This window comes from Galeopterus variegatus, unplaced genomic scaffold (assembly GCF_000696425.1).
Source record: "Galeopterus variegatus unplaced genomic scaffold, G_variegatus-3.0.2 Scaffold6000, whole genome shotgun sequence".
NCBI lineage: Eukaryota > Metazoa > Chordata > Mammalia > Dermoptera > Cynocephalidae > Galeopterus > Galeopterus variegatus.
In genome coordinates, this window is record NW_007732111.1 from 44110 (window position 1) to 57677 (window position 13568).

Sequence of the window (13568 nt, forward strand, 5' to 3'; positions counted from 1 at the left end):
TATTCTGTCTCTCTCTCTCTTCTCTCTGTGCTTCCACCATCTTGCAATGTGAGACCCCTGGGTCACTGTCACCACCACCAGATGGACTTTGGACTTCCCAGCCTCAGGAACTGTAAGCAGTAAATGTCGTTTTTCTTTATAAATCACCCATTTTCAGGTATTTTGTTATAAGCAACAGAAACAGACTAATAACAGAGGGCATCTGCAGAAGACCCTGGACAGACCTACTGTGTCTTCACCGACAAGCCCCGTGACTGTTGTGTTTCTTCCTATCAGACGCCAGAGCCAGAAGTAGAGCCGCCCAGAGCCCCCGAGCTCAGGCAGGGGCTATATGAGCTCTCGGCGAGCAACTTTGAGCTGCACGTGGCACAAGGTAAGGTGGGCAAGGCTGTGGGCATCCACAGTGGGACGCCAGCATCACAAGACAAGCAGCCACTGCTCCTTGACCTGCTGGGCTTGTCCTTCTTGCCACTTGAGGGCACTATTGTAGGTGGCAGTGTCAGTGGCGCTGACTAAGGGTCTCTCTCCAGGACCATTAAGATTGTTGTTTAATCCTCCTCCTCCAGACGTTATTTCTCCTTTTGTCTCTGCTGGAATAAAAATGCCAGGTCTACTGCTGAGACATCGCCTTAGGTGTGGCAGTTTGTAGCTCACAAATCATGAACAGGCACACTTAATTCCCACACTAGCTGGACAGTGCATCCTTGGATAACAGTCTCCTACGTATCAAAATAATCTGTGCACAGTCTCTAACGTGAGGAACATACATAAGTCTCCCTTCCTCACACGTGGGCACGCCTCAGGAAAGCAGGCTCAACCCAGAAAGACCTGGAAGCAAGTTTGGCCTCCTCGCTGGCTCCCACCATCAAATGCTTCTGTGGAGAGAGACCTCGGGAGGCTGGGTGGTGGAGGCTGGGAGACAGGGCTGAGAGTGGTATCTGGCTGCGTAGCCCCTGCCTGTGGCGGGGAGGCAGAACCCCTCCCCTCCACTCTCAGCCTGATGCCTTCAGCCTTTTCCCGTCTTTATTAGAAGTTGTTATTTAATGCAGATGAGTGCTCCGACAGCGGAGCCTGTTTTCTCCCATGGGGGATTCGCTGTAAGCGGAGGCTGGCAGGCCCTGGACAGGACGTGCTCCCTGGATCACCCCTTTCCTGACTGTGCCCCGTGAGCCCGGCCTGGCACTCCTGGAGCAAGTGGCTATTGTGGGCAGGGTCGCGGGATGCCCCCACCACACTGCTCGGGAGGGTCTCTCCGCAGACAGCAGCAGCGGCTCCTGCCTTGCGGGTTTCTCCTCAGTGCTCTGCCTGGGTTCCAGCACTGGAGAGCGACGTGCCTGTCTGGACAGACATGGCATCAGCCTTGCAGATCAACCACTAATTTTTTTTTTTTTTCCCTTTTTGTCTTTTTTCGTGACCGGTAACGGGATCGCAACCCTTGGTGTCGCGCCCGCACCGCGCTCAACCAGTGAGTGGACTGGTCTCTATATGGGATCCGAACCCTCGGCAGGAGTGCCGCTGCGCTCCCAAGCGCCGCACTCTACCGAGTGCACCACCGGGCTGGCCCAGCCACTAATTTTTTAAAGCAAGTTTTCCACCATTTTCCTCCCCTGCATTGTTGCTGTGGCGATGAGTCCATGTCCTGCCCGGGCCGGCTGCCTCTCGGGGCCAGTGGTTAGCGGTCTCCTGGCTGCAGCCTTGTTTCACTTTGGTATCAGCCTAACATCGATGTAGAACAGCCTGGATAGAAATCCTCAGTGTCCAAATAATAATGTTGTGAGGGTTTGGTGTTTTTTTCCTAGAAATTCAGTTTTTTAAGCCTTCTATTTTATGGGAAAATATAACACAGATACAGAGCACAAATGTAGGGCTTAGTGAGTTGTTATAGAGCGGTCACCCTGTAACCACTGTCCAATCCAAGACATGACACTGCCAGCCTCCCCGTGCCCTGTGCAAGTCACAGTCCTCCCTCCCTCCCTCTCTTCCTCCCACGAGGAGGCACTGCCCTGACTTTTGTGGAAATCACTCCTCTTCTTTCTGGTTTCGTCTCATGTGTGCGTTCCTAAGCACTGCAGTTCAGTTTAGTCTTTTAAAAATGTGTATCTCTTCAGAGGCTCTTTTCATCCGCGCGTTCCCCAGCATCTCTTTTCTTCCTTGCATTCTATTTGCTGAGGATGCAGGTGGTTTGACCTGTAGAGTTCCCCACAGTCTGGACTTTGCTGAGTCTAGTAGCCACATGGTGTGGGGTACAGGTTTCCCTGATTTCTCTGTTTCCTGTAAATTGGGGTTGGATCTAGGGACATAGTATCAATTTGGTGGTTGGGGGGCCTGGGAAGACCTCACAGCTGGTGGTGGCATGAAGTGTCATGATGTGACTGTGGGATCTGCTCATTCACTAGGGCTGCCAAGTGCTGATACCCCTAATTCAAGCATGGTGGTTGGGGGGCCTGGGAAGACCTCACAGCTGGTGGTGGCATGAAGTGTCATGATGTGAGCGGCTGTGGCAATCACTGTGGGATCTGCTCATTCACTAGGGCTGCCAAGTGCTGATACCCCTAATTCAAGCCTCGCTTCATTTTTTTAGCAAAAGGAACTCACCAGCGTTAGTCACTTGGTTATTCTCTGGTACTGTTCATATAGGAAAAGCAGGATAAATGCCTGATTCTTTCTGTTTTTCACCAGTTTTCCAAATAATGAGCTGGTTCCTTGTTGTCCTTCAAAGATGACAATTTTGGTTTTGCATATCACGGGTATGAACATATTTGATGGAGAGTCACTTTTTACCAGTTAAAAGGTTCAGGATGAACTGAGATTTGTTAAGCAAGAGGATAAAGATCTGATTCTTCAATTAAATCTCTAGCAGGGTCTGACTTAAATTATGGCTCCTCTTTCCCCCCCTCTGCCTTGGCTCTCCCCTCAAGGCGACCACTTTATCAAGTTCTTTGCTCCGTGGTGTGGTCACTGCAAAGCTCTGGCTCCAACCTGGGAGCAGCTGGCTCTGGGCCTTGAACATTCCGAAACTGTCAAGATTGGCAAGGTAAGTGAGGGCCCTTAGTAAACTGGGCATAGACCGCTGTTGGCTGGATTAATTAGCAGCGCTGCCCATCATTCATCCTGTGCGCAGCGTCACACACTTGATTTATTAAGTCCCTTTGGTGTGCCACTTGCTAATTCACCTCACCTCACAGACGGCAGCGTGGTTTTGAGTGTGCTGGCTTTTCCACAGCCTGGAGGTAACTTATGGCCTTGGCTGTTCTGTTTGTTTTGAAGAGATGGCCAATTCTGAATTGGCAGCCCCAGAGCCTGTTCTGCAGAGATATGGGGTAGAGCCTTGTAGAATGTTCACTGGACGTACTTGGAGACCATCCACATTTGATCTCACCCAGGAGCTCTTTCCTCAAGGGCCCTCAGCTTTGTGCTCACACAGGCATGCAGAGACCCTCCCTCAGGGGGAGCCCCGGTTTGCACCACTGCCTGGGATCCTTTCCACCCTTTCCCATTTTTCAGAGAGAAGCCAGAAGTGATATCTGACAACTTCTGTACAGCTGGATTTTCTGGAACTCTCCAAAGCAGGCTCCAGAGCAGCTCTGGGCTATCAAGCACTTTTAATCTCATCCGTCTTCTGGCACCCACCAGATATCCTGCATGGATTTCCTTTTCTAAAATCTAGTTTTTCTACTTTGCACGGGGCTGGTTTGTATACAGATGTAATGCTACATGTCTAGGAATGATAATAGGGTGACCTGCCAGCGGTGGTGAGATGATTAAAAGCATAAACTTGAGCGGGGCTCAGATAGACCTAGCTGGTTGACCTTGGGCAAAACCTCTCCATGACTCAGTCTCCTCCTTTGCAAAACCGAGACAAGATCTACTGCGTGGTGGTCCTGAAGATGTAAGCGCACTGCTCAGTGTGACTCCTGGCGTGCAGCAAATGCTTAGCACATTGTAATCATTATGGTTGCTGTTAGTTAAATGGATTTTTCACTGTTGCCTGTTAAACACTTGCAATAGTGTGTTCTAGTTATATGGGTTATGATTATGATTTTATATTTATTGAACATTTCATGGAAGTAATTATAAAATAATCTATCTTACCCCATTCCTTGTATCCTTACTTTACCTTATTTTAGGAACTTTTATGGGAGATTACTTATTTTTAGTTTAGGTCAATAGAGGCTCCTGGCAGAACCAGGCATGAGCAGACACAAACCTCAGTAACTGTGCTATGGCCCTTCATCTCGGGGCATGTGTATATGGGTGAGACTGGACCTTTAAAATGCTTGTCCCCTCTGCAGACCCTAGGTTGGGCTTCCCGTGCTTGAGTTTAACACTAACTGCTCTCTGACCGCAGTCTTCTGTGTTAGAGTAATGTATTTACCCTACTTTGTTGACACAGTGAAAAACAACTTAGTCCTACCTAGGTGATTCTAGTGCCAATAGAAAACAAAAAGAAAGAAATGACATAGAACAAAATGTTTCATGAAAATATTGGGCAAGCAGAATCTTCATAAGATTTAAATGAAATAAGAAACTTGAAGTGCTGTGATAGTTGGTAAATTAGCTTATAGAGTTGAGGACAGATTCTAATCTTAATGTGACATCTTTCAGCTTTACCTTTATTATATGCCAAACTTTTCTATTTGAAACAGACTCCTTGCTCCCCCTTCATTTTAAAATCCCATAAGTTTGAACGTGAGAGTCAGTTTCCAAGCTGGCACCGTGGTGTGGGTCCTGGTCCCCGGCAGCCAGGCTAAAGCACCCGTCTCCCCAAATGTCAGGCTAGTCTCCCAGACTCCAGCTACTAACCTGCTCAGGTTAAAACATTCCTTCCTACAGACTGGCGGTGTTAACTGAGCTAAAATCAATCTGGTCTCTAAAGTAAGTCTCATCACCCTGCTCTCTCTAGTTCAGGCGTACTTGGGGGTAGCTTTTAGGAAAAGTCTCTCCAAAAACTGCAGCTTGCTGGCAGAGATGCTACAGAGTGTGGATTTAAAAAAAAAAAAAAAATTTCTTTTTTTTAAGTACAAAGTGTCCAATAGTCACTTCATTAATAATACTCATTGAGAAACTGACAGGGAACTGTACTTTATTTTTAGGTTGATTGTACACAGCACTATGAACTCTGCTCGGGAAACCAGGTTCGTGGCTATCCTACTCTTCTCTGGTTCCGAGATGGCAAAAAGGTACGTCTTCAGTTTAGTATTGAGACAAAATTCTTGTCTTAACCACCGCGGGCCAAGTTGTTGAGTGGTTTAATGGGTGCAGCAAATTGCCAGCATTGATTGATTGGGCACTAGTTCAGAAGAACACGTATGATGAAACACATTTGTTACTCTTAATTGATAAGATTTGGGTAGTTGAGAAAAACCGTCCTCTGTACATTGTTTGGAAACATTTCACTTGGCTCAGGTTATTGCTAGAGTAATGCTAGTCTGCAGTCAGAGTAACCGGTCATGAACACAGACCTAGGCTTTTGAGCGGGGTTGACACTTGCTCTTGGCAAGTTTCTGTCTGCCTCCTGCCCTCTGTCCCCAGCCGATAGTCAGCAGGATGGCTTGCTGGCAGGCCTCCACCCCAGACTTTATGTCATGGAGCTCCATAGAGGGACAGAGTTTTTTAATCTCTACTTTCCCATCTAACTGTGCGCATGCAGACATCACACACCATGCAGCCATAGCCAATACATCTGGCAGGGGTCTGACACAGGCGAGGGTGGACGGCAGAAGTTTTAGTGACTTAGGGCACTAATTCAGCAGCCCACATCTCGGACAGGTTGACCAGTACAAGGGAAAGCGGGACTTGGAGTCACTGAGGGAATACGTGGAGTTGCAGCTGCAGAGTGCAGAGACGGGAGCCCCGGAGACTGTGCAGCCCTCAGAGGCCCCGGGGCCAGCTGCCGAGCCCCCAGCTGACAAGGTGGGTGCCTGCCGCAGTCGGGGTTGACAGAGATGACCCGTGGCCCCGCGCTGCCTGCCGCCCCCAGAGGGCTTTCTCCTCAAACACTGTGGACAAAATGACAGTTTGGGGATGGTACAGAGTCATCCTGATGGCTGGCTGCAGTTGTCTTTCAACATGCAGCATGTTCTTCATCTACTTTTACATGCCCATGAGGGGTAAACGTGAACAAAAGCTTCCCTTTTATCAGCCTGAAATAGACGTGAGACAGATCCGGAGACAGTGTTTGACGTCAAAAATCTCTAGAGAACTCTTCCTTTTGATTCATTCATTTGGGAGGTGACTGTACCCTGCAGGTATTTACTGTGAAATCGTGGCTGCTGCCCGTGGGCCCCTGTGTCTGTTTATTTCCATAACTTGCTGCAGTCGTTTTACTTTACCTCTGTGGGAAAGGCCCCTGCACAGTCTGTAGCAAAGGGTGTCTGCAGTGGACTGGAGGGGCCTGTCACTGCAGGATATTGAATTTGTTCAAGCCACCTCTGACATGCCAAAGTGTTGTCTTCATTCATTCAGACAGGGTCAGGCTTTGGATTCATCGTTCAGTACTTCTCACTCCCTTGCTGTGTTGCAGGCACAGTACGAGGTCATTGGAAACAGAAACAAGTGAGACCATTTTCCTGCCCGTGAAGGGTGCAGGTCTAGGGGGAGACGGTGAGGTCATGCACAAGCAGGTGTCATGGGGGCCGTGACACAGGTGGGCGCAGGGCCAGTCACGTGTGTTGTAGAGCAGTGGGAACAGATGGGCAAGATCTGTCACTGAAGGGCTGCAGGATGACTTGGTGTTTCCTGGACAGATGGGTGGGTAAGGCTGCCTGCCAGAGGGATGCAGGCATGGAGCTGCAGCTGTGGCCAGTGCTGGGGCTGGAGGGCGGGGTGGCCACAGAGGAGGGTACAGTCGGGGATGCTAGAGGATGGGGGCTAGAGCGGAGAGGACTTGGTTGCCCAGCCAAAGACTTTGAACTTGACAGCCTATATTTATAGGGAGCCCCTGGAGGATTTTGAGCAGGTTGAATTGTAGAAGGGTGACTGGCAGCAGCATGTATGAAAGAGATTGTGTGTTAGGCCAGGAAAGATGATGAGATCCTGAACCAAGGCCTTGGCAGCTGGGATGGAGAGGTGGAGAGGTGGAGAGCAAGTGCAAGGAGCCCGGCTCTCCTGAGCTGAGGGAAGAGAGGTCTGCGGTGACTCAGTTTCTGGCCTGTGTGCGAGTGCAGGGTGGAGAACTGGTGGAGGTGGCCAGTTACAGGTGTGAGTCTGGAGCTGTGGCAGGTCTGCTCTGGAAGAGTGCAGCTGCGTGTCGTCAGCTCCCTGTAGAAGCCGTGGGTGCAAATCAGATTATGCAACGGGAGTCAAAGTGTGTTTTCCCAGGAAGTCAGTGCCTGGGTCCCCAGCTGCTACCCTAGGCCTGTCCGTCAGCCTTTTCTAGGACAGAATCTTATGTCTTTCCTTCAGCTCCACAGCTCCACTTCAGAGCATGCCACCTTCTTACCTGGGACATGGACCTTGGGGCAAAGGCAGGGGCAGTGGACCCTTGTTCCTTGGGATGAGGGCAGTGACCCAGTGACTCTGAGCCTTCAGCATTTACCTAAGAGAACATGACTTGCTGGAGCAGTCACTCCCAGACCATTGTTTGGAATTGGAAAGACCGATGGAGCCCCCTCCACCCTTCCCAGGGCAAGGGCAGTTAAGGGGTGACCCTCACCCCCATGGCCCACTCCTTAGTTGGACTTTTAGTGTTGATTGAAAGCTGACTTTTGGGTTTGAGAAGTAAACATGATTTTGTAGTTGTTGTGACCACATATGTTGAAGGAGTGCATGTGTCATGGTGGTTGTAAAGGTCACCCAAATTGAGTCTAATTATATACTATGGATGTTTTCATCAGAGAACTGTTTCTATTTATAACAGAGTTTTCCAGCAGTAAGTGGGCCTTTTAGCAAGTGTGGCATCATGTTTCTGGACATAAAGAAAGATGGTAGTGTCCCACAGTGGCCCCACGTGGCCACGCTGCGCCTCAGAGTGGCTGACACGTGTTACTCGGTGCCTGACTCAGATGGAGCAGCCCTGGCACACTGGGCCACATGACAGGTCATCCATATTCCTGCTCTCCCAAGAGAGTCGCAGATCCGTTTTTGGAGAAACACAGACATAATTCTGTAAAGAACTGTCAAGACAGCATTACTTTAAAGTAGACTGCCGTGTAGCACCTCTCAAATTCTCCAGCTGGGGCTTAGATGAACATTCCTCACACTCCCTTTGGATATAAAAGTGGAAGGAAGCCTGTTCTATGTGAAACATGTGTCATGGCCTGTGCTCCTGTAAACTGGTCCCTCTTTAGGTAGAGGAGAGAAAGTGTGTGAGAGCACAGTGGTGTGCGTGGTGTGCTCGGGGAGAAAGCAGCATATGGACAGACCTCAGGCAGACCAACCAGTGGGCGCTGTGGACCCTTCAGGCAGTGTGGGAGGCTCAAGCCGGGGAGATGAAGCCCAAGCGTAGGCCCCTGAGCTGGACGGGCTGCCCCGGAACCCACCTGGGCTGGTTGCAGCGGCAGAACAGGGGGCTGGGAGTTTCTTTCCAGAGTCTTCAGCCTGTCTTGTCTCCTATCAGACAGCACCCACCTGTCACCTGTACAGCGTCTCCTGGGCTCAGGACCCTGGGGCCAGTGATGACCTCTCTGCCCTTCAGAGGCCACTAGCCTGCCCCTGTGTGGGTAGTTTGTGAAATACAGATTTTGTAGTTATTTTTGTATGACTCTGGAGCATGCATAGCAGCATTTTTAAAAAATGACTGGTTTGTATTTCTGCGATCCCAAAGCATGGCCTTGCTCTGCTTTATGTGATGTATTTGAACAGTGGCTTTCCCTCCCCTGAAGGGCATGGTGCTGGCACTCACTGAAAATAACTTTGATGACACCATTGCAGAAGGAATAACCTTCGTCAAGTTTTACGCTCCGTGGTAAGTGGCTTAATTAAATTCACTGTGACCTAGTATACTAACACATCATGTCTTCAACTCACGAGCCAACCCTCCAGGCTCAGTGTCAGGCCAATACTACATTTACATGTAGGTCACGTAGGAAGCGTTATTATATTCCTGTGTTCAAATAGGTTAAAGGTCCGTGGCATCACCCATTATCTGTAGAGAGTGAGGCTAACATGTTTTAAAGTTTAACATACTTTGGAAAAAAACATAAAAATGGAGGTGAATTGTGATAGCCATACAAAACTTTAGTTTTGTTGTGTCTGTACTTTTCCAAGTCAACTGCCTTTTTGGTTAAATAAACAGTGAACATCATGATGGAGCATTGATCCTCATTGTCTTTTAAATAATGTAGAGAGAGATCCAGTAGAGCTCAGCTTTGTTCGAGTGGTTGAGTGTCACCAAGTCAACTGCCTTTTTGGTTAAATAAACAGTGAACATCATGATGGAGCATTGATCCTCAGTGTCTTTTAAATAATGTAGAGAGAGATCCAGTAGAGCTCAGCTTTGTTCGAGTGGTTGAGTGTCACCCGATTGCCTGAACCTTTGTGCCACGTGATCCTTGGGGACCAGAGCATTAATGGGTTGCAAACAGTGAGAGACCAAGGCTACCTGGTGTGGTGGGAGGATGATAGGTTCCAAGACTGACTGTGAACTTACCATAGGTTTAGATGTCCTTTGATTCCTTTGAACCTCAGTTTCCTCAGCTGTAAAATGGGAACACCACTTTGTCTTCACAAATAAAACAATCCGTCCAGACAAGCAGTGGTTGCGGGGGGCTATTCGATTGTTTATCCGAACATGAACACGTAAGGTCACAATGTGTCCCTTTTGCTCTTCAATGTCTTCACTCCAGGTATTGATGAGAAACTGACAGCTGGGATAAAGAATTAACGAGCTCATGGCTCACATGAGCTGGGCCATTTTTATTAAAGAATAGAAATGTTAGTAAATAATGCCTTAAGAATTATTTTCTGTTTTTAACCTAACACTATATATTGTATGAAGACAGAAGGACCCCTTTCTCTGAAGGGGAGCAGTCCACGTAGCAGGAGGAGGTCAGGAGAGAAAAGGGACTGAACTTGCAGGGGAGAAGGAGGGGGTGACCCAGACTTAGCCATGGCCTCAGCGCTCACCCCTAGTTGCTGAAGCATCGAAGCAGCTTTCACGTTTTGGAAGTGCGACAGACCATAAGCAACCAAATCTAAAATGCCGTCGGCACTCAAGTGATTTTTAAAAAGTTGTGTGCGGTCTGTTTTGTCTCCTGTTCACCTCCTTCTGTTCATGGTGCATTCAGAAGCCAGTTGGCTCAGTTTACCATATTCATAGGAATGGTCTCAATCTAAACTTGTTTTCAGACCAGCTTGCTTTTATCAGGTTATCTGAACGGCTCTTTGGATTGACAGTGAATTCCTCGTTTGGGATGGAAGGGCAGGTAGGGTTAGTGTGTGCCCAGTGGGAGAACTTGATGTTTTATCATTTTCTAGGCAATTGTTGGCTGTCTCCTACAGAAGAAACAAAGCTTGGCAGCACAATGTAGGTGGATGACCTCAACCCAAGACTTCAACAAAGCTGTCACTGTTCTGTTCCTAGGTGTGGTCATTGTAAGAATCTGGCTCCTACTTGGGAGGAACTCTCTAAAAAGGAATTCCCTGGTTTGGCAGAGGTCAAGATCGCCGAAGTAGACTGTACTGCTGAGCGGAGTATTTGCAGCAAGTACTCGGTGGGTACACTGGGATGAAAATGCTTATGGGGACCTATGTATTGGGAGCAGGTCCCAAGTGGAACTGTAATTTGGTACCGTGGACTCCACCAAGCAAACTCTCCCTGCCCTCCCCCTCTCAACAAAGTGCTTTTTGTGTCCTTTTGAGTTGCTTTGTTTTGAGAAGCAAAAGAGGTGTCCTATGGAAGTCCAGCTTTTATCAATTAGTGCACACATTGCTATCTGCAGTAGCTGGGACTCCGGGCGTCAAGCCTGTGCCGCCGCTCACACGGCCGTGCTTGGTGGTCGGCAGCTGGCTAGTGACACAAATAAGGCAGCATTCTAAATTACAGTGGCCAAATAAAAGAAACGCTTGAACTAGACTTCCTTCTGAAAGGGTCATGCCAGCAAACCGGTGTTGTGCTTAGGCTGTTTTTGTAACTTGCCTTCATTCGCAGCTGTTAGCACAATCAAATGTCCTAAAAGCTTTCTAATTTATGTTTTTCCTTTTGTGTTATTTTTGAACACACTTTTGGAGCCTCTGAAGTGGATGACCTCATTAGATTAAGGATACATGTAATACAGACATAGTTTACTTATCATAATAAATACTAGTCTCTTTTTTTGTGCCTTAAAATTCTTGAGAGAGAGAAGAAGCGAGTCGTGGCTAAAAAACATGTATCCTCAAGGGTCTTACTCCCGCTCCCGGTGTGGTCGCGGAGCAGCACAGCCATTGCCAGGGGGTGTAAGAAATGCAGACCCCTCCCCCCCCCCAGGCTGTCATATCCCACTCAAGACTGAGAGGCTCTACTCTAGGGTAAAACCATTCCCTTGACACTAATCTTTAATGTGCTTAAGGATTAAAAAGAGTGCCTAGCCCCACAGCTTTCCTTTCTGAACTACCTGGTCTGCATTTTGATTATCTGGCCCTTTTTTTCTTAATGGTTTATACCTCTTTAAAAATTAGTCACAGAATTTCCTGGCTATAACTGTATGAGTTTTTCCGGTTTTATTCAAGAAGCAATTTGTGTGTGATTCGGACCACTGGTTTTCAAACGTTTTTTCTTAATTAAAGGTACGAGGCTATCCCACACTGTTGCTTTTCCGAGGAGGGAAAAAAGCCAGTGAGCACAGCGGCGGTAGAGACCTGGAATCCTTACGTCAGTTTGTCCTGCGCCAGGCGAAAGACGAACTCTAGAAATGCAGTTGGATGTCACCTCTCCTTCCTGGCCTCTTCCATGCAGCGAACAGAAGTTAAGTCATTCGGACATCACTGAGTTTCATATGATGATTATTCAGAAAGCCGAATGTACTAAACTTGTGGTATCTTCTTTGTGTGTGTGTTTTTTAAACCAACACACTCTAAGGATTCTTTATTAAGTTTCTCTAAGTAAATGTGTAACTCGTGGTCACTGTGCAAACTAAATATTTTCAGTGGCGATACATCCCCTTTAACCTTGATGAAATTTCAGTGGTTTCCTTTGAGACCAAAATAGAGTTGAGGAAAATCAAATTGCTGGGCTATTTTTGGCCCCTGAGGGATTCTTGTGAAGGCATCATCCAAAGCCTGGTTTCTTAACTGCCCACGAGTTCTGGAAATGTGGCCTTGTGGCAGTGTTGATGTTCCACTGATCTGAAGGTCACAATTGACTTAATAATGTGGTTGGTCCATAGCTTGGAGCAGATTTAAAAATGAAAAAAACCACACCTCTGGAAGATGCCTTTACGGCCATAACGATTTTAATCTCTCATCGTGCGAGGCTAGCCATAATGAAAGCGATGCTACTTTTGACATGTGCCTGAGTAAGATAATGCCCATGCCATGATTTTACATGTGTTACTACTTGTCAAATCAGTTATTGTTCAAGGGATACACCTGTTTGTTTCTCATGGGATTTCATTAGTTCGTTTTGTTAACACAAAGCCAGAGTCCATGTGAACTTTAAGATTTGATGTCTTCCGTAGAATGTGTGGTCATGGCAAGTTCCACGAGCTCATCCTCACTATTCTATTAACTCATAGAGTCTCATATTTGCCACCTGGGGTGACAGAAACAGATGGGCTCTCCCAGGCCTGTGTATCCAGGGGTCCTAACTAGGAACTGTTTCTAATTCTGCTCCTAACTAGTCCTTTTAGAGTTCTGCTGTATTTTATCCACCTTCAAGGAAGTTGACCTTCTCATGTAAGAAGAGTGGGATTCATTTGACCTCAAGACCAAAGACTGATGTTGGGGGCTGCTTTGGCCCCGGTGCGCATGGCCAGCCAGGTCAGCCATCGATGTTAGCATCCTTCCAACTCATGCCGTCCTGGTTGTAAACACCTTTACTATCACCCGTGTAAATAAGCAACTGCAGGACTAAGTTCCCTCAAGATAAGTATCCGTCTGTTCTTCACCATCAAGTCACTCCTCACAACACTCACCACTTTGTATCAACACCCTTCACCCACCTCCCATGCACAGGGTGATGTCGACTCTTGGCTCAAAGCAGTCGGTGAGAGGAACCTTAGGAACGGGACCCCTTATGCTGTTTGAGGCAGAAGACAACAGAGCAGCATCTTGACCAGCCTCTGCCTCAAAGGGAATCTTTATTAATCACATGTGATTCACAGATATTCTTTAAAAAAAAAAAACCCAACTTTCTAGAGAAGCCCAACCACGTGAGTGGCTTCAGCTTCGCATCATGAGTCTTGTATTCAAAGAAAATCAAAGTGGTACAATTTGTTTACACTATGATACTTTCTAAATAAACTTTTTTAAAAAGTCTGGTCTTTTCCTTAAATGTTACAGCAAAACAGATATAAAATAGTCAATAAATTATAGTTTATATTTACAAAAAAAGCTGTAAGTGCAAACAGTTATAGATTATAAATGTATTATTTAATCAGTTTAGTATGAAATTGGTTTTCCCAGTACATGATTGTGAAAAAGACATTTAA

The 13568-nt window shown here is 47.3% G+C and overlaps 1 protein-coding gene across 1 annotated transcript in view; it reads left to right on the forward strand.

Annotated features, from left to right (window-relative positions):
* TXNDC5 (thioredoxin domain containing 5 (endoplasmic reticulum)) overlaps positions 1-13387 on the forward strand; it is a 35420-nt gene extending 22033 nt beyond the window's left edge. The window contains exons 5-11 of the mRNA XM_008590330.1: positions 277-373; positions 2919-3034; positions 5094-5180; positions 5770-5913; positions 8823-8905; positions 10523-10652; positions 11707-13387. Of these exons, the coding sequence (XP_008588552.1) occupies positions 277-373; positions 2919-3034; positions 5094-5180; positions 5770-5913; positions 8823-8905; positions 10523-10652; positions 11707-11829 (780 nt within the window). The 3' untranslated portion in view covers positions 11830-13387. The remainder of the gene's footprint in view (positions 1-276; positions 374-2918; positions 3035-5093; positions 5181-5769; positions 5914-8822; positions 8906-10522; positions 10653-11706) is intronic.
* The last annotated feature ends 181 nt before the right edge of the window (positions 13388-13568 follow it).